Source organism: Girardinichthys multiradiatus, chromosome 14 (assembly GCF_021462225.1).
Source record: "Girardinichthys multiradiatus isolate DD_20200921_A chromosome 14, DD_fGirMul_XY1, whole genome shotgun sequence".
Classification (NCBI taxonomy): Eukaryota; Metazoa; Chordata; class Actinopteri; order Cyprinodontiformes; family Goodeidae; genus Girardinichthys; species Girardinichthys multiradiatus.
The window spans coordinates 10,957,250-10,978,796 of record NC_061807.1 but is presented as its reverse complement, the minus strand read 5'-3'; the positions used below and the strand labels follow the sequence as shown (position 1 = coordinate 10,978,796).

The window sequence follows — 21,547 nt, the reverse complement described above, 5'->3', positions numbered from 1 at the left end:
TTAAAAATTGTTTTTGTTGTTGTTTTAAAATTATATTAGAAAAACAATGATTGCAAAAATAAAAAAAGGCTGTTTTCTTTTCATTTTAAAGGTTAAAAGAAAGATATGTTTTATATTTTGTAAGTTCACCATGTAAGACATTTCGGCGAAGACAGATCCTGGCAATGGCAGCACTCGAACCCTGCATTGGTTACAGAACTTGTGCAAAATTCTGTTCCCCTGAAATAATCTGTTCCCCTGGTCAAACAGCACCAATGTTACACCATGTTACACCATGTTACTACATGCATTTCACCTCAGAGTTCTTTAGGTGCAGGTAGGAGTCCTGTGAGGTTCGGTTAGTGGACAGCAGACTGGTGAGGAAGATCTGCTGAGGCCCAGCCCATGTGAAGCAACCGCGCCTCCTGGAGTCACAATATAAAGGTAGAAGAGGGACAGATTATTTCATAATTTAACACAAATTCTGTAATCAATGCAGGTATTCAGTGCAGCCTTTGCCACCTACCTTGTAGAAATGCAGGTCGCTTACCCGAAAGCCCTCAGGCCTCTGGCTGGGCTGCTTTAAAACATTAGTATTATTTCCAGCCAGAGGAAACATGTTAGTAAAATGATTAAATCATCTTAAACCTAAATCTTCCACAGGTATGAATGAATAACGCTAGTCTAGGTATTTTATGAAAGATAAATTGTCTTCATTTCTAATTGTGTCCCTGTTTCCACTGAGCCAGGTTGACAGTGAAGTATCCTCGACTTTTCTCACTGGCATTAATTACATTAAAGATATTCTTGTTCTCTACCCACAGCTCTAGGATCTGTCGTTGCTATTTCTCTTTAGTTTAGGTAAAATTATGAGCACAAAAGTTCAAGAAAACGTAATTTAAAACCTCAAAAAGAACAAGTAGATATTAAAGGGCAATTTGTCGCCATCTCCTGGACAGTTTAGAGAAGGCGCCTCGCACCTTCTCTGAAAATAAAAATTAAATTACGAAAACTCATAAATTGTTAATTCCCTTATAATTGCATGTTTTACTTGACATTGGTGGCGCACTGTTCTCTTTTTAAATATTTGCAACTAATATTTATGTATTTATGTTTTGAAGTTCCCATTTTGTCGTCACTTCTCATGAAAGTGAAAGAGTTTCTGAGTCGTGCTATGGTTTGAACAATGCTGCTGGAAGAACCAGCATTTCATCACTTCTTGGTGACTTTTTAAGGCTGAATTTGGACTTTAGTTAATGTGGAGGAAATGATAAGGCTGCGGGATGTTCTGTCCAGCTGGCTGACGGTCTGGGGTTTTATTTCCGTATTGGAAGCTAGAGGTTTGTTCCATTTACTTTCCTGTGAACTTTACTCTTTACAGAGTTTTCTCTACTTCTGCGTCAAATTAATTAAAAATGATAACTTTTATTCTATGTCCACGACCTAATGAGTCTCTGATTTCTAACTGACGTCTTACGGGAACAATTAAAATGTAACGCTTAAAAAGCTGCCCAGCCGAACTATAAAGGTCGGTCAGGGAAACTAGAGCTCCCCTGAAACTTTACTTCCCGCAGCTTTCCTTTAATAGACCAGTTGGGATGCCCTTGCAGAAAAAAGATGGACATGAAGAGAAAAAGAGAAGCATAACCCTTAGAAAATGTAGATCTATGACAAATATATTACTTTTACATACATATACGATATACAGAATAAACATTTAATAATTTTTCAGTAGAAATTTGGAGAAACACCGAGTCAAAGTAATAATGCCAATCCAGTATATGCTTTTTTTTTTTTTTGTCATTTTCAGTCATTTATTTCTCCCAAATCCTAAGAGGTGACAACAAACTCTCTTTATATACTCTCTTTATTTACATACCTTAACATGTTCTAAAAGAATATTTCAAAAGAATAAAAACAAAGTTTACACCTGCATGCACAAAGTCACAGGTATCTACCATATTAGGGTGTTTTTTGTTTCACTGCTAAATGGCATTTAGTGATATACACTGAACCCCAAGTTGCCTACTGATCTGTGTATCGCTGTATGAATGTGTGTGCAGTTTGGTGAATGTAGCTATAGTGTAAGTGCTGTCAGGGGTTCTTATGATTGGAGAAGTGCTATATAAAATCCAGTCCATTTACCATATTTAGTGTAATTAAAGGGGTAAGATTTTCTGACCACACAAGTGTCAGTATCTGACTCAAAGTTGTCTTAACTAGACAAATCTGCACTCCCATGTTGATATTTGTTCATTTCTAAAGTTAAAGTAGGTTTTATGATCATACAACAGCTATGTGTTTTATTTCATTCCCTTTGAATTGATACGTCTCAGTTGGACATTTTGGACAAAAAGAGCATTTTTAAAACTATAATCAGATTTTTTTTTAGCTGTAATAGATCAGGGCTGCACAGTGGAGCAGTTTTTATCGCTGTTGCCTTGCAGCAAGAAGGCTCTGTATTGGAATCCCTGGGCTCTTTCTACATGGAGTTTGCATGTTCTCCTCGTGCATGTGTGGGTTCTTTCACAAATGCACCAGAAGTACTCCAGCTTCCTACTACAGTCCAAAACATGATGTTAGGTTAATTAAGCTTAGGCATGAGTGTGAGGTGGATGCTTCTCTCCCCTGTGTGTCTCTGTGTTTCCTGTGATGGACTGGTGACCTCTCCAGGGTGTAGCTGCTTGTTGCCTATAGACAGGTGGAGATAGGCCCCATCCCTCCACCACCATGTGAGGTACAAGCAGCTATAGACATCGGATGGTTACATATATTTATTAGATCAGACATGTATAGCCTATATCACATGTCTGCAGTACATTAATTACATACATTTTATAACTTTATTTAAAAATGTACCTGAAGTACAAATCATTTCTGTTGCATTTCAATTTTTGAGATGAACTTCATGTGTCATACTGACCACACCCCCTGTGTGATGTCATCTCACTTACATCATATGACCAGTGATGTGTTTCCAAGTCAAAGTATAGCAACCTGTAGCTTTGCTGTATCATTTTCAAGGCAGATATGTTCTGATGTTTACATATTTCCATCCATCCATCCATCCATCCATCCATCATCCATCCATCCATCCATCATCCAACCAACCAATGCAGTGCAGTCAGATTGCTATGAGGAAAACCAGCTAATCATTTACAGTACAGCTTCACAGTAATCCTCCATCTTCAGTAAACATGCTGCGACATTGAAGAGGAAAAGCTTCCTTTTATCAGGAAGGAAGCTGCAGCTGAACCAGACTCAGTATGAGCGGCCGTGTTCATAGACCGGCTGAAGCCAGAGGAAGGAGGAAAAGAGGCAGAAGTTCTGAGCTCAGAGTTCTTTTATTTAAAACATTTAAATAAAAAACAATCAGCACCAGCAGAGCTTTCTGTGTTTTATTTAGTTTAAATATCATAATTTTCTCCAGGTCTCCCTAAGGTGGTTGGTCCCTTCAAACCAGTCACAGCAGAAGAGAAGAAGGACGTCGTCCTGCAGTGTCGCCTGGAGCCTCCGCTGGACGTGACACGTCTGACAGTGGAGTGGAAACTCCAGGAAAAATGGGTGCATCTGTATCGAAGCCAGAAGGATGATCTCAGCTTTCAAGACCAAAAGTTCAAAGGACGAACATCTCTGTTCCACAAAGAAATGGTCCATGGGAACATTTCTCTTAAACTGACTGAAATAACTAAAGAGGATGCAGGAAATTACACCTGCAGGGTTCCCAAACTTGTGGGTCAAGTCAAGGAGGGAACTGTTGTCCTGAGTGTTGGTGAGTTTTATTGATTCTAAGCAGATTAACTAATAAAGAGAAACATCTTATGAGTTTTGTGGTTTTAAACTCTTTGGATTTTATGTTATAAACCATCTCAGTGTGGTTCATAATTCTGAATGTGATAATGACTTTACAATATTTTACAAATAAAAATATTCTAATTTATTTTACTGCCTTTAACTGCAGTTACAGGTGCAAGTCTTCTGGGGTTTGTCTCTGCTGGCTTTGCACATCTAGGGAACCACATTTTCTCCCATCCTTTCTGGCAAACCAGTTCAAGCTCAGTCAGATTGGATGGAGAACATCAATTTGCAAGTCTTGCCACATGTTCCCAGTTTGACTCAGGTCTGGATTTTGACTTGACCAACCTGATATATGAATATGTTTTGATCTGAACCATTCCTTTGCAGCTCTTTCTGTATCTTTAGGGTCACGTTCCTGCTAGAAGGTGAACCTCTGCCCCAATCTCAAGTCTTTCCCAACATATAACTGCTTTTTGTTCCAGGTTTCATGGGTATTTAGCCCTATCCATGTTTCCATCAGCTATGACCAGCTTCCCTGTCTGTGCTGAAGAAAAGCATCCCTCAGCATGATCCTGCCACCGCCATGTTTCTCGGTGGGGATTATGTGTAAAGGTTGATGTGCAGTGATACGTTTTCTGCCACAGATAGCGTGTTAGGGGAAAACAAATCTTCAGTCTTTTTCTCATCTGACCACAGCAGCTTCCTCCACGTGCTTGCTGTGTTCTCTGTCTAGCAGCAGACCGAAGTTTGTATGACTTTAATGTGTTTCTTTGTGCCACTCTTGCATAAACGCCACAGTTGTGGAGCACAAAGCTAATTGTCCAGTTGTCCTGTCAACAAATACTCCCACATGAGCTGTGGAAATGCTTCTCTGTTGCTCCTCCAGAGTTACCATGGGCCTCTTGGCTGCTTCTCAGTTTGGAAGATGGATTGAGGAGAAGATGGAGGGCAGAGAGAGGTAGAGACTACAGAGCCAGCAATGACTGCAAAGATTTAATGAGGAAAAACAAATTATTGATGGAATTACATCACTAAAATATACAGTTTTATATGTATGACCCTGTTGGCCAACCTAAGTAAGGAACTGCCCCTCTTTTTTGTTTTGTAATGTCTGTTTTGTTTTTTCCGCTCCTGATTTGATGCCAGATGCAGTCTTCCTCATTTAATAAAGTTAATAAGGGAACATTAAGAGTATCTTGAAACAATAATCACATTTTAAGGTTTAATCTGCATAAATAACATTTTAACAACATGTCTGTGTTTTTTTTAACTGTAAATGTGATGCTTTTCTGTTTCGTCTAAATTTAATTAAGGTCACAGAGAGGATGGTCCAGAAAATGTCTTTTCAATAATGTCAACATCAACCAGTGAGTAAAATCATTTAAAGTTTGCTCCAGAACTTTGTCTTTTCACTAAGAAGAGATTTGTTTAGGTATTTGTTTTCTATGGTTTGACAAGTAAATAAAGAAATAATCCAACTCTTAGGTGTAATATTTAACATGTATTTTGTCACTTTCTTATATTTTGCTTTCTTTCAGATAATATCATCACTGGTTCAGCTCTTACTCTTCTTGCTGTTGTAGGATATGTCTTACGTACCTGTAAGCAATGCATTTTCTTCTATAAAACATTAAATGACATCATTGTATTTCAGTCTGTTGGGGATTTTTTTGGTGAAAAACTGCAAGTACCAGAAAATATGCTGATGATCAGAGCAGTGTAACTTTTCCTTGTACATAAAAAACAAACATTTCCCTAAGATTGTCTTGTTCTGTCAACCTAACTTAGTGGGATGTGAACTCTTTATTATGTTTCAGTATTATGCAGACAGCTCTACAGGAGAGTCTTCAGGTTTGGAGGCGGTCTAGAAGAAGCTTTGTGATCATCGTGTCCTGCCATCCTCTACTCCATCGTCTTCTACTTTATATAAATACTTTATATAAATATTTTTTACTAAACATTTTTCTATTTGTGCTGTGGATATCTGACATGAGTTTGCCTGATGATAATAAAAGAAAGATAAGTTTGTTATTCAGTGTTTAGTAGTTATTGTTGTTGCAACAACAATGTCCAGATGCAGGTTGGTAAAACATTATCAGGTCCTGTCTGATTTATTAGCTAACAGTATTTTAAAGGGAGTAAAGGAGTCATGCCATCTGCTGGACTGAAGGTGTATTGCAGTTTTCTTTACAACTTCCCCATACTTCATTAGGCTGATTTAACTAAATGGTTTGTGGCCTTTCTGAGCAATGGAAAAATAATGTACACAATTCTCCAGTTAAAACAAATCCTGGGGCTTTCGATAGAAAATGGGCCAATAATTCAACCCATTGAGACAGTGGGCCGTTACATATACTGAAAATTCAGTATATTTAATTTTCATTGCCTCTGCTATTAAAATCTGTTATTAGTCTGTCATTGAATGTGATTATTGTTGTTTTGACTTCATATTCACCACTGAGATATTTCCACATGTATATAACTTGTAATTTTATGTAAAAAGACAAAAGGAACTGCTCCATTTTAAGGATGCTGGAGAAGTAAAAATAATTTCAAAATAAGGACAGATTTTGCTGCAAATGTTGGCTGCATTTAAATATGGTCTACTTCTTGTGTTTCATTTCTATCTTTTTTCTAAAATATTATATTTCTTGTTTATCTTTAACACTGTTAAAATAAACCACTGTTATTAAAATGTAGATAAAACCAAAGAAAAAATGTTTGTTATATTTTGTCTCTGTGAATACCACTACTTATTTATCAAAATATTTCCCACTATTAATTGTTTGCAAAGAATTGAACTGTAGTAAGGAATGTAATAAAGTTAAGTATGAATTTATTTTTGAAAGTGGTTACGTTCTACAAGCATTTTTCATTATATCTTATTAAAACTAAGTCAGACATCCATCCATTTTGTAAGTAAACTTTGAAAAGTTCTTTAAACTGCACCCCCATGTGGCCAAAGTCAAAAATGGTTCTACTGCCCTATCTTCTTTTTTATATATAGATTAGGCATTTTTTTAAATGTATATTAGATATTTCTTATTCATTTTTAGGACTGTAGAGTGAATCTGCTGCTGTAAACTTGACTGAGGACAATAGTCTCTTTATCAGCCATTCTTCACCCAGAGACAACTGACTTAACCGTTAGCTGATCGTTTCTGATCGTCTCTCTTTTCTCTGACCTGCAAAGTTATGCGATAGCACTGTAGGTGTTCAATTAACGGAGCCTTAATCTACCACTTACCTCTGTGAATCATTTTAAACTCTGATTGTAATGAAGAATAAGTACAGGACTCATTTACTAGTGGAAACTTATCTTAGAGTCTGTGTGTCATCCAACCCTCCAAGAATACAAAAACTGTGTTGTGAGAGACAGACTCATCCTTCTCATTAATTTAGGGAGTTATTGATGTTACTGATGAGTCACTTGACTGTCCGTAAAAAAGCCTAAAGCCAACATTTAAGGCAAATTGCTGAGATTTTTCAGTTTTCTTCCAATAATTTGAGCAAGGAGCAATATGTTTATGGTGTTAAAACTAAACCTATTAAATTGTCTTTATAACAAAATGGGTCCTTTGGGGGACCCATGGAAAAATGTTTCACCCTGTAGGGGGTCCCAGGCCCCCAAGAGTTTGAGAACCACAGAAATAGACTAGTCTTTCTATAGTTGGTGTATGTGTAATCACATGTAAGTATCTTTGAGTTATTTTTTAATAGACAAATAGGTGTGTAAGGAGGATGGATACTTTCAGTCATTTCCACTGGATGAGGATCTTCTTATTGGTTGAAGTCTTTAAATCTTGTGACTGAGCAATGACAAGGTAGTCTCTTTATGATAAAATATGCCCATTGGAATTTACACTTGCGTTGCGCAATAAAAATGACGCACCCCGCCTAGTTAATAAACAATTGATTATTGACACAACACCTGTGAGTTCAGATAACACCTGTTAGAAAACACCTGAGACCGACAGTAATATGGACCTGCGAGCGAAGAAGACGTTTAAGGATTTTTATCTTCAGGCTTCCATAATCTTGTTTGGTGTCTACGTGGAAACCTGTTGAAGGTAAACAGTAAAATTAGTTTTTAACCAACTGTCAGTGAAAACAGATTTAAGACCTGTTAGACTTGAGAATCCCAAACCTCGTTTGTATTGCAGCAGTGCGTCACTTTGACATAAATCTTCAACAACTATCTGCATCTGTGAAAACTGATTGTTGGCCTTTGGGGGTTTCTTTTTTCACCGGGGATCAGTGATGATTTAACATAACAGAGTGACGAGCTGAAAACTACACTAACTAGTTATCCCGAAGAAAGCTCCAATGGATTCTACGTTTCACCTGCCGGGGTTTTAAATGGGCAGGAGGAAGACCCTGATGGGGGTTATATTTACAGATGGGTAATAAGGCAGCAGCCCGGTACAGTTTCATATTAAATTAAGACAGAACAAAATCCAGGATTTAGTACATAAAAACTCAATTAGAAATGTATTTTCAGCATATAGTGCGGCTCCCTAATCCAGTCAGCCCAGGTTTTGGGTGGAGGGATTTTTTTTTAACATGCTGGAACTTCGGAGAGTTAGGAGGCGTCCAGAATCAGTTTGGATCAAGGGAGTAACTTTGGGTCGAGCATCTGGGGGGTTAAGCTCTCAGCCAAGTTGTTTATCTATTGAATCATTTACTTTTGTAAAAGGACTCATGCTAATTTTGCATTCCTTTTTTAGAGATTCATTCAAATGCTTTTACTGAACTTTCCTGTTTTCTTTGTATTTACTATGCAGATTTTCTGTTCCACATCAGTTCAGCAATTAATAAGACAACTTTTACTTCTTCTTTTTTCTAACACAGAACCAATTATTTACATTTTTAGAGCACCTTCATATTCATGAATGCTGCATTGTTGTGTTTCTGGGGTCTAGAATGGATTCATTGTACTTAATTTCATTTCAATGAGGAAAAGGGATTCCACATTTGAATATTTACAGTTAAGAGCTCCATCATGTAACAAATTAACGTATAAAGTAGAGGCACCACCAGGGGCGTTTTTAGGGTCTGAACCATTGGGGTCTTTAGACCAGGCACTAAATAGTTTAATTTTCATCAGACAGACCCCAGTTTCTCAGTCACTTAAAGTTACAGTAACAAGACATGTTGTAGCAGCTCTCTGCCTGGGCTGGGTTTCCACTGAATGTAAATTATTGTGAATCAAACAAAAAAGCTTTGTCATATTGAGTTTAAAGGATATGACCCACATGCAGAAAGCAATTCAGGAGATGGTATTGTTCGGTAAAGTGTTTATTTACAACTGGGTGAATAATGCAGGGAACTGGAACCAGGATGCAAACTGTAGAAATAAACAAGAAGGTAAGCAGGGAAAACTCTGGGGCTGAACTCATGAAAATAATAAATCTGTCTTAAGAATGTCAAAGAATGGTGGAGGGATCCGCCAGAGAGGGAGTGGAGAAACCAAGTGGTTGTTTGCCGGTGAGACTGAAGTTGGTGGATATGGTAAGCCAGGAGAGTTTGTAATCCACGAGGTGCGATGGAAGGAGGAGGGTGGCGGGTAGACAGGGTTCGCAGATGGAGGTCCGAGGTACGCAGGAATCAAGAGGTCGCCAGCCGGCATGATCCAACGAAGTCATGAGAGACTTGAGTCTTTGTTCATGGAACTGGATTGCTTTCTTCCAGAAGACGGTTTATCCAGACAGGATTTAATGCAAGGCAAAATCAGGTTCAGGAAACCCAGGATACAAAGACAAAGTTACTTGGTGTACAAGCCAAGGTCAAAGGTAACATGGCTGAGTAGTACCACTAAGGGCAACACTCTGGCAGTGAGTTGCTGGCAGCCTCCTCCTTAAATAGTCCTCTGCAGAATAATTAGGGGAATAGCGAACACCTGTCACCTCTCCTCCAGATTCCACGCCATCTAGGGGCTGAGCACAGTAAAAGCACCAACAGATACACAAAGCACAAATCCTCACAAGCTTCACAATAATTTGACCTGGTTTTAATGTTTTGTTAGTAGTTGAAGGATGAAGATTAGCAGTTTACAACTGAAGAAAAAACATCTGGCTGAAGCAGATAATGACACATTTTGTGATATTTAGAAAAATTTCATTAAAATATGTTCCTCCTATTTTAATGAAATGTTTCTAAATATCAAAAAAAAAATATGTTCCTCCTGGGCTGCACGGTGGTGCAGTTGGTAGCACTGTTGCCTTGCAGCAAGAAGGTCCTGGGTTCAATTCCTGGCCTGGGGTCTTTCTGCATGGAGTTTGCATGTTCTCCCCATGCATGCGTGGGTTCTCACCAGGTACTCCGGCTTCCTCCCACAGTCCAAAAACATGCCTGTTAGGTTAATTGGTCACTCTAAATTGCCCTTAGGTGTATGAATGAGTGTGTGTATGGTTGTATGTGTGTTGCCCTGCGATGGACTGGTGACCTGTCCAGGGTGTACCCTGCCTCTCGCCCATTGACTGCTGGAGATAGGCACCAGCTCCCCTGTGACCCACTATGGAATAAGTGGTAGAAAATGACTGACTATGTTCCTCCTTTCATGAACCTGTTGTTTTACTGCCATCTTTCCAGCCCTTCATCCACTTAGTCTGTTGTTCTCCACTAACCCATTAGTTCAGTCTTTACTTTTAAACATTTTCTGTAGAGAAAAAGGTGTTTAAATTAGAACATGGAGCCTCATCTTGGACCTTTCCTGGACTCTCATCTTTTGTCCTGTTATCAGTACTAATATTACAGTTATTAATAAATGTATACATAAAGTGGTATGTATGTATTACATTGAGTAAAACTGTATCCTCGTTTATCCTTGAGTTTAGTTTATATATTAAATGTATTTTTCAGAAAAATAAAACAGTTAACTAATTAATGGTCCACCTGTGATTAACTTTGATTTATTTCTCATTAATTCTGCATCTTTAAACAACCCAGAGCTGAATGTTTAGGATCAGAAGATATGAAAGAGAAGAGGGAGGCTTACTGTTGCTTTTTCTATCGTGTTTTTCTGGCACCAGGAGATGTTTTCCTGGTTTATTGAGCAACACCTGGTTCTGTCTACTTGTAGAACTGGACTTTAGGACCGGCTGCAGCCATGAGATGCAATGTGATGATCTGAAGGACCTTTTAATGTGTTTAGTAACTTTAAGATGAAATACTTTGATCAGATATTTTTCACATCATGATGCAGATCCAGCCAGAAGCTCACAGAGAGGGTTCTACTGTTTTCTATCAGCCCATTTAACTTCACCTGTAGTTCAGGTGAAAGTCCCTCATCATGATGATGCTCATTAGTGAACCTCCACCTCATGTCTTGCTGGTGAATCAGTGATTAGCACTAGCTTAAAATTAGCCCATTCTGAGCCAGCTCTCAGATTTAACGTTGACTTCAGTCTGGGTTAAGCCGCTCTGCTTCCACCTGTTCCTGGGCGAACAGACCCACCAGGGTCCCTCTCTCTGGTTGGATCCACAGCTGCTCTGAAATGAACCGTCTCAACTATTGTAGCCCTGTTTGATGCGCTCAGTGTAACTTTTCAGGTGATTAATGAGGCAGGCCAACAGTCTTGGACCGAACAGTCATTCTGGATTTCTCCAGAATGGACAAATTGCCAATCCCTCTGAGCCTGTGTGCGTAGTTGCGCAGTCGCGGTGCAGCATGTGCACAAATAACCATTTTTTGTCTTCTTTTCCCTTAGATTCATTGTCAGGTTGGGTAGAGTGTGCTGTGATTATATGGAACACAATAGAAATTGATTGTTTTTAAATAAAAAAGTGAAGTCTGTCATTTTGGGGCTTAATGCATCCTTTCAACAGACATGAACTCCTAAATGTTTTCTTTCATGAGATTCGGGGATGTTCTGAAAACATCTGGAGCTTCAGCCCCAGAGGTCCAGGTGACAGGTCTCACAAAGCATCTGGGTACCACTGTATTTAGGAGCTAGTCTACATGCACTTACCTTAAAATAAGTGACAAAGTATTTATTACTATGCAGGATATTAAGTAGGAGAATAAACACAAGAATTAAGCAATTTGTTAACCTTAACAGATCATTTGGGGAAAAAGCTGAACTGGAAATGGACAAAAAAGCTCAATTATTAAAAATATCTAAATAAATTCTAAATATTAACTGTATTTGTAAGTACTAATAACATCAAGTTGTTTTGACCAAACTCATTTGTTTATATTTTAGTGTCACTAGTGAAAGATTCTGTAAATGTTTTTTTGTTTTGTACCATTTTGACCAGATATTTGCCCCACAAAAAACTAAAATCCTCTTAATGTGACATTCCTTCCAAAGAGTAAAGGTTCCAGGTTAAAACATGTTTGTGCCACATTTAATGGCTGCTAGAATGATGCATTCAAATATATCTGTAAAACTCTCAATTCAAAGTCGATGACTTTCTGTTCTGCTGGTAGAAGTCCACCGATATTATCTCCATGTCAGTGAATCAGACGGTGTGTTCCCAGTTATTTTAAACCACTGGGTCTGAAGGCAGATCCTTAACGTACCCTTTAAGTCCTGGGTGTGAAATTGTCCAAACTGCAAAAACAAGAGGTTGCTGAGGAACACAAAGATGTTGCATTAAGATTCTGCACCTTACTTTCAGCTGAAATCCCTCTTCTGTTTACAGGTGGCTATGATGTGATTGGTGCATCTCAGCCAATCAGAGCTGCTCCTGGTGATGATGTCATCTTGCCATGTTGGGTCAGTCCTGAGTGGAACGCGACGAGGAAGACGGTGGCGTGGTCCAGACTGAACATAACACAGAACTCCTCAACCCAAAAATATGTTTTGTTGTACAGGGGCTTTAAATTGGACAAAGACGCGATGATGGAGTCGTACATCCGGAGGGTGTCTCTGTTGCCTGGCAACCTGAGTGTTGGAAACCTATCGCTGAAACTCACCAATGTGACGGTCAACGACAGTGGGAGCTATCAATGTTTTCTCCCAAGCCTGAAGAAATTCACTACAGTTCAATTTATTGTGGGCGAGTAAATGTTCATACTGAAGGTTTTAATTAGTTTTAATTGTTTGCTTGTTTCTGACCCAAAGTTTTCCAAAACATTTTCAGATTCGTCAGCGGCTGGAAACCTGAACACTTCAGAGTACAGTGAGTTAAAAGGAAAAATCATGCAATATTTTACCCTCATTGTGAAGATTATTGTTTTTAAGTAGTTTTTTTAATTATTTAACTTTACTTTTTCAGATTGGCTGCATGTTCTTTGGGTTGTTCTTGTCATTGTTGATTTTTACCTCTTTAAAATAAGAGAAGTAAGTCAGACTGAAATAAAACGTGTATCTCTTTTAAAGCCTTCAGATGTTCACATTAAAGATAAACTGTTATATTTGTAGATTTTTTTCAAGAGATCGAGTCGAGCAAACCTTGGTCAGACCTGTGGTGAAGGTGAGAGCTCCTCAGAGTCCTTCCTCCAGCGGTGTCCTTTAGTCCATCATGATCCAGTTAAGGTTCACTTCAGTTAAACATGTAAGTCTGACCTGAACTTTGTTTGTAGTGTTATTATGTATCTGGACAGTAAGGTGGGGGCTTAAAAGTGGGAACAATGAATTTATTCATTTCTTTAAAACATTGAAACTTGTTGCTTTTCTTGTATTTTTCAGCTGTAGTCTGAATTTCCATATTTGGATGGAAATAATTCATGTTGGTTTTCCAGCCTAATGTGTTGTGAAAGGGTTCCTTTCTTAGTGAAAGCACAGTTGTTCCCCTGCTGATTTATAGGAGGTAATACATGGGTCTAAACGTCATTATGTAGTGTCTAAAATACAGAAACCTAAATTTATGTGCTTGTTGCTCAGGTGTACCGCTGCAGTTTATCCTGCAACAAATTCTACTCTGAAATATTCCACAGAAATTAATTTAACTTTTATTTAATCGTTTGCTGGTCAGCTTATACTAGTTATAATATTCAAAATATGTTTGGAAAATGAACAAATTACAGCCTTGTTCGTCGTTATGACATACAGTTGGATTGTATATCTACTGGGTGTATATAACACCTTTACAATTTGCTGTGAAACTTTTATGTATTTTGTGTAAGGCCGAAACAATCGGATTCATCGATTATTGAAATAATCATCAACTAATTTCTTAATCAAATTGTTAATTGGAGTATAAATAATCTGAAACATGCCTTTTGCTGACAGAACAACCTACTTAGAGCAGCAATTAGGCCAAAACTGTACAGAAACCATTTAACCTTTTAGATGAAAAATCTTGTATATCTGTAAATATGTATCTATCCAGAACTCCTGAACTGGCCTAACTTTAGCTTCTCAAAGCATTGTTCATTTTTACAAACGTTTTGTACAATTGCAACATACAAGAAAATGCATTGTCGTTTTTTAATTTAAACACTATATTATTAAAATGCCATGTCCTAAGCATTGAATTGAGTTTTTTGCCATTTACAATGCATTTAAAGTGTGCAATAAATGGTTTTTAGTTCAAACACTTGTTTAATGAAGTATCATTTACTAACAGTATCTCTCGTTAATTTAACAAATAATCGCTAGATTAATTGATTACTAAAGTAATCAATAGTTGCAGCCCTAATATTTTTGATATTATGCCTCTTAAAGCTGAACACTGATTTATCACATTGACTATTTGTTAAAATGGGTCCAAGGTTTTGAGACGTGATAAATACCTGGTATTTATGCATTAAACAGAACTAATCACATGTTTTCTTTTTTAACAAGTCTATTAAGAGGCTGCTCTTCAGTCCTTGGTTTATGAAACAGTTTAACTAGATTATTTTTTACATTAAAAATAAGTTTTCTCCTCAGTTTTGGTAAATTGTGTATTTTATTTGATCTAACCTCTTTTTCTGAATATCTTGACTGAAAATATTATACCTTCACCTTCATGTGAAAATGTGTGCACCTCATGTATTTCTCAGACTATTATGTTTTTGGAGTCTTCTGAGCCACACAATGCGAGCAATAAATGGTGGAAAGTGCAAAAGAAACAGACATCAGTCAGTCAGTCATCAGTCATTTTCTACCGCTTATTCCATAGTGGGTCGCAGGGGAGCTGGTGCCTATCTCCAGCAGTCTATGGGCAAGAAACAGACATCAAATATAAAAAGTCATTTTTAGGAGTTTATTTTCTTAAAGGATTCTCCTATAAGAACATGTTTTCCTGTGTAAAAATAAAACAAAGTATATTCTGTGTTACCACTTCAGTGCCATGAATTAATGCAATTAAAGGGAGATTATTGTAGATGCACAATTAATCCAACACCCAGCATAAGTCGTCATTGTTTATGTTTTTCCTGTGGCTATGACAGACACTAACTGGAAAAACAGGTCGACTCTAACAAGATGGCGGCTCTGTTTCCTTGGTTCTCGGCTCCATTTTAAACTCTGGTTGAATTTTCACAGACAAACCATCTCAGGTCTGAAAGCAGATGTTGAGTTTATTTTAATATAAAAACAATGTTTTTTAAATGCTTTTTATTCATAAGAAAATCACAGTTTACGTAATGTAATACATCCGTAAAAAAAACTGAAACCTACAAGGACAAAAAGAATGGAAACACCATAAAATCTACATGCAACAAAAATAAATGTGAAAGTACAGAAAATATATATTTTTTGGTTTTAGAGGAGTATGCTTATAAGTACTGTGACATACTGTAGTCCAGTCACCAGCTCATACTCCTGTTTCGTACCCATGCGCTGCTAATTTGTCCCGTCTCAGATCCATTTTGTACTCCTGTAGTTAAGCTGCTGCATGTCAGTTTATTTCTCACGGGAGATTAATACTCTTTGTTTTATTTTGGAGATAAACATAATTAAGATGCCCAAATCTCCCTCATGACTCTATTTGATTTAGGTTTCTCTTTGTTGAACCTTATTTGCACTGTTTGTGTTTCTTATCTCTGACCCCGTTGACTCTTACAGAGCAGGAAACATTATGACCACCGCTGATAAATGTTAGTGTTGTTAGTGTGTTTTATAATTATGTAACAAGCCACGAGAAAATCAGGAACAAGTCAGCAGAGCACAAATGGAGAAAAAGAGGAAAAACCGTCAGTTTCTGAGAAAACTGTCGACCAATAACCAGCGTGCTTCAAGAAACCTCGTGGCTACTTATCAGCGCCAAAGAAAAAGAATGTGTTTCTTCTCGATGGAGCGATATTTTGAAGCCCGTTTTCTTCTTAAAGCAGTCAGGGTAGTGCAAACATTCAGATGGTCATATCTTCTTCAGTTCTTTTTCAATTTCCACAAGTTTGATATCATTGGAAAGTTTACACTCTATTCTTTTAGGATCAGTAAATAACTCAAAACGACCCTGGGTAGACTTGTTCCTGGCTTTGCCACGGCTTGTCACTTATATAACACACTAAAATGTCTTTATAATATAAAGATATCTCTGCAGCACCTGGAGAGACTAGATTACACTTTTCTGCACTACTACAGACTCCAGGTACACAATAAAATGTTTTTAGGGGTTAAAAACGTTGATTTTTCATTATATGTCTGCTTTAAGAAAGATCAGCTGCAAAGGTTTTTATTTAAAAAAACTAATAAAAAATGATTTTCATGGAAGGGAGAAACAAACTGACAGTCCATCATCTTTCTACTGTTTTTCAATTGATGTACAATCAAACATTTATCTGCTGTGAGTTTCATCCTCAGTGTTACTATGCTTGTGTTCACTCTGGTGATCTCTGTGTTGGATGCTGAGAGCTGGGTGTTCCTGAAAAGTCCCACTCTGAGACCTGGTTTCACTGAAAATCACCTTATGTTTCACCACCGTCCCTTAGGTCAGCTGACCACCTCCTGCTGGTTTTACTAAAACCAGGCTAAAGCTCAGAAGATGCTCTTAAAACAAAACTTATCATTAGTGGCAGTGTGAGGTGGTTTGTTGTTTCTGTTTTTACTTTACCTCAGTGCTTGTAGCACTTTTTTTCTGCTCTTATTGTTTTTCGTTCAGTTTTAATATTATGTCTTAGTTTGATCTGTTTTAGTAACATACAACACTTTGGTTAAACAAACAAATAAAATAGATTTAGATTTATGTATTATCATTATTATTGTTAATTATTAAATGTATATATGTTTTTACATGTAATAAAACAAAACGACATTTAACATCAAGTATACCTAAAATAATATGTGGTTTGTTTCCAAATTGAGGTCAGTGCAAGAGCATTTTAAGCACATTGTCTGTACTCTTACAGAGCTTTGAAAAAATATTTCACATCTTTCAAATTTCTTCTGTTTTTGCTTTTTTCCCTTTATTTTGGATATAGGCAACCCATGTAATTACAAAAAAATCAGTTTTTAATTTATTTCATTCATCAAGGGGAGACAACTATCTAAACCAACCTGGCTACTGGCTACTCTGCCCACCTCTTGAACAGTTATTGTTAAAGTAAGATTTCTTGCATGTAGTTTTATTGTTCTGATGTTACTCTCCACCTGCTGAACCTTTGGACATGAAGAATGAATACAGAGAACTGTTCCTCTTGTCACTGGAAATAGTATACACTACTATGAGTATTGATTTGTGCACAAAACCAATTAGCAAATGTGCTACTTCTGCCTAAATTATTTAATTTCTCGTTGGGAAAAATAAAGTATTTTTGAATTTGAATTGAATTTGAATTAAATCAGGTATTTTCAGAATCGGAACCAGCTTTGACAAAAAGATTTGACTTCAGTTCAACATTGTCTCAATAAAGGCATTTATAATAACTTTTTACCAAATATGTTCTTACTTTTTACCTCTGCTTGAGAAAAATACATTGAATTATTCCTCCTTGTCAAACCTACCTTCTTATGGTTAAATGCAAACATTTGTGTTTTTCACCGACAATCTGGTTTCAACATTGCATTGCTTTGACAGGATATCTTACCACTCGTAATATGGAGGATGTGATAACATACGCAGCAATAATTCTTCTCTTGCTTGCACTAACCACTGCCACTCTTACTTAAGTACAATGTTTGGAAACTCTACCTACTTCTTTCCAGGACTAAATGCTTATTTGATCAGCCATTCATTAAAATCAGCATAAAATAAAGCATACCAGTGCTGCAAACACTCCAACCCATGAAAGTTGAACGGCCCCTATTTTCATTTCTGAAAGGTGGCAACCCTCAACCAATAAGTTTTACAATGCAAATCAATTAAATGCAATAAGAATTTATTAATTCAAAGGATTTTAACAGTAATACAGTACAATCTCAAAGGACAGTCTCAATTGCTGTCAGTAAATGCCAGTTCATCTATTGTCAAGATTTGTTTGTTGAAAGAAGGCACAGAGATTTTTCACAATACCTGCTAACGTACACTCTGTGATCAACAGATATCAGGCTGGCACATTCATCAACATCAAAAAATCAAGTTTGAATCATGAGTTTTGACAGATCCTTTTAAACCTTGTCATCATTGAGCTCTTTTCACTAAGCAGTTTATTTGCCTACTTCGCATTGGTTTCCAGTAAGGCCGGGTTCACATATCAGGGAGTAATTCACCTCCACTTGTCCATTCCCTGAGCAGGTGAAAGTGTGTATACCCTGGGTCAGATACTGTGTGCACGATATGAGAAGGTCATCTTTTCCCACGTCTTGTCCACAACCTCAATTTTCAGGGGAAGATGCGTTTCCACCTTCAAAAGAAAATTTTAATTAAAGTTAGGAAGTTTTTTTATGTTATTACATATATGTTGAGCTATTGTGCGAAAAATAGTACTGGCCTAGTTCAAACCTAACTGTCCTTTTTATGATTTAGAGGTTTTATCAAAAATAAAGGTTAGTTTTGGTTCCATTTTGGGTTTTTTTTTCTGTAGAAAACATGTTTCCAAAAACGGCTTAACAATTTGGGCTCCTGTAACTATCTTAATGAGATTCAATACGCTTTGTCAGACAATCATCATAAGTTCCTTGATGTGTGGGGTCCTCTCAATTGGCATATACAAAGTAAGGGGCATAAATGAATACCCTGACCATTTAGATCTTTTTTTGTATTTTATTGTCAATATCATTATCTTACATTCATTCTTTAATAATACTGTGTTGTTTTGATGGGCGTTGTTTGATCTGCATCATGTACTAAACTTCCTGTTGTCCCTAGCAACTATCTCGTGCTTGATGACTCATTTTGGTATGAGGTGAACATTTTTATTCCATTGCATTTTCGCACCTGTGGAAATTACTGTTTAAGCTTAACTGAAATGAGAAATTGTACTTACAATGCCCAAATTATACACAGCGTTCCATGTTGGAATGTCTGATTTGATTTCATTGGTCTCGTAATAAAAGGAGCTGTACCACATCCTAGCAACACTATCAACAGAGGAGAAAAAGAAGAGCAACATATTAATAATATCTTTGATCAGTTAGAATAAGATCTCAGATTTTGATCTGTGCATCAACCTACAAATTAGTTTTCATAAGTCCATCTCCATTCAGACCAAGGGCTCGGACAATGACCACAGACAGGGTCCCCCTCATGTTCTGCCGGGTACTCAGGTCAGAATCAACCATCTCTACACCTTGGAGAATTTCCACCAGGTCGTCACCTGGTGCAAAAGCAGCAGCGTCACATTGGGTACCAATGTGGAGTAGGAGGCTTAGGAGAAGAAACCCTGAGGTCAAATAGGATTGCATGATTGGAGTCTAGCGCTAAAGGAGAAAGAGAAAACAACATCAAATGATTTCCTTAAATGTATTACAAGCAGTTTAAAGAGTCAATATTATACTATGAATTGAAGTGCAAAATCAAAAGTTTGTTGTATAAGACTGGTTCCTATGTGTTTTAGCAGGTGATTTGCGGAAATTTCTCCCTTGAGAGGATCGGACAGCTGTGCTACTGTGTGCAGCCCTATGGATTAAGATGAGGTGTGATGCACAAAAAACAAAACAAAACATCCATAAAATTATACCAACAGGTTGGGCGGTCGGGCACTCAAAATAACTCAAAAACCATAAGTCGTAGAGAGCCCAAACTTGGTCCAGAGAGTCAGCGGGAGGGGGCGTACCTTCCCTACAAATTTGGTGGATGTAGCACCTTCCCTTCATATAGCTGCCATAGACGCCCATTCATTTGAAAATGCCGGGCACTCAAAATACTTCCAAAACTATAAGGGGCATATGGACTGAACTTGGTGTGTATATCCCCCTTGGGGCCCCCCCAGGTCTCCACCAAGTTTGGTGGCTTTAGCTCACTTCCTTCATATAGCTGCCATAGACTCCCATTCATTTTCAGCTAAGTGTGCAGATGACGCAGCAGTCCACCACTAGATGGCATCCACGCAAGATTTGGATTTTCTGTGCTCAGCTTGTTGTGCTGAGTGGACAGATGTGTGACATGGCCAGATTCCAGGAGTCAAGTACTTAACAATGGATTCTGACAGGCGCATACTCCATTGACCTTAGGTTTAGTGAAAGCCTCATGGGTAGTTGACAGTTTGATAACGCTGATCAGGAGCTTGTGCCGGGTTGATGGACATATGACACGAGCACATTTGGAGACTTGTGTGCTCAAGACAGCTTCAGGACAGCAACGTGAGATTGATTCTGGATGAAATTCTGCTGGGCACTGTCAATAATCAGCTTATGTGCTTCAGCACAGCCAAATCTGACTCTGTTAAGTTCAGATCTGGCTGTGGACTGTGCATCAATCTAGCCGTTTGGAGGGCCGATGGCAGCTTTCTGAGAGGAACCAGGTGGCAGGTGTTGGAGTTGTCCTCCTAAACTCCTGCGTGTTCGTTTATTTGGTCGAAGCATCTTAATTCTGTACGAGAAAAAACTAAACTTAAATGTCTAAGAAAAGAAAACACGGACAAGAGGTTGAAGCTGATTCACCCGGCCGGGGGAAGAGATGCTGCGTCTGCGTAGTAAGGAACACATCTGTTTGTCTCTCCCCTGCACCGTTCTTTTATTGAACATACACATACTACAGAAATATACATTTTACAATGCTTGTGCAGCCTTTCTCAGTTTTCTCACACATTCTGTTGCTGAAGTATACATTTTACAATGCTTGTGCAGCCTTTCTCAGTTTTCTCACACATTCCTTTGCTGAAGGACAGTTTCTCACACGTCTTCATGAATCTTCAGGGAAAGGAGTTACCATGCCTCCCTAATATACTGGTGGCTTCTCACGATACAGACAGAAAACACCTGCAAGCTTTAACCTTTAACCACACTAGAAGCTACTGTCTAAGGATTTTTCTAACTGTCAAAAGCATAACTAAAAACTCCTAATAATAATCAATCTATAAGCAGCAAATCCCAAATATATCTTAGCTTTAGCTACTAATTATAAGTCATTTATATTAATGATAATGATAAGGCTTTTATATTTCCACAATTCCCCCTTTTGAAGTCTGTTAAGACTTCACTAAAAGAATGCAGAAAGTAAACGTCTATACCAGAAGCCTAAGCACAGCGAAATTGAATCAAATTCTCAACACCCCTTCATGTTCCTCGTCGTCATCAGGGATAGCCAACAAAGGCATCATATGAGGTGGTGTGGTTGCCTTGCCTTCAATAGTTGCAGTAATAAAACGCACAATCAAAGATCTAATACATGGTACACAACAACATCCACACGTTACCATAATAGCAACAAAAACAGCAATGGATATAAACAATGACATAATTAACCCTTTCCAGTGTCCAAACATACCAGTCATCCAGTCTTCGAACGGATTGTCTATTCCTGAGTGCTCATGCATAGTGGCTGAAAGTGTTTTTAACCCTTCTAAAGCTTTTGAGAC

At 37.8% G+C, this 21,547-nt stretch overlaps 2 protein-coding genes across 3 annotated transcripts in view; both read left to right on the top strand.

Annotated features, from left to right (window-relative positions):
* The first annotated feature begins 1,137 nt into the window (after positions 1–1,137).
* On the top strand, positions 1,138–6,616 carry LOC124880862 (programmed cell death 1 ligand 1-like). 2 transcript variants are annotated; one of them, XM_047386248.1, is made up of 6 exons: positions 1,138–1,319; positions 3,410–3,751; positions 3,941–4,099; positions 5,091–5,144; positions 5,316–5,378; positions 5,595–6,616. In XM_047386248.1, exons 1-6 carry the CDS (start codon positions 1,247–1,249, stop codon positions 5,657–5,659), a joined length of 756 nt encoding a protein of 251 aa, XP_047242204.1. In that variant the 5' UTR covers positions 1,138–1,246; the 3' UTR covers positions 5,660–6,616. The 2 variants fall into 2 exon arrangements, with proteins under 2 accessions (XP_047242204.1, XP_047242205.1); XM_047386249.1 differs by lacking the exon at positions 3,941–4,099.
* Positions 6,617–7,820: 1,204 nt separating this feature from the next.
* The window catches only part of LOC124881030, a 208,438-nt gene continuing 194,711 nt past the window's right edge, over positions 7,821–21,547 (top strand). Inside the window, exons 1-3 of the mRNA XM_047386514.1 lie at positions 7,821–7,847; positions 12,424–12,780; positions 12,865–12,903. Of these exons, the coding sequence (XP_047242470.1) occupies positions 12,621–12,780; positions 12,865–12,903 (199 nt within the window). The 5' untranslated portion in view covers positions 7,821–7,847; positions 12,424–12,620. The remainder of the gene's footprint in view (positions 7,848–12,423; positions 12,781–12,864; positions 12,904–21,547) is intronic.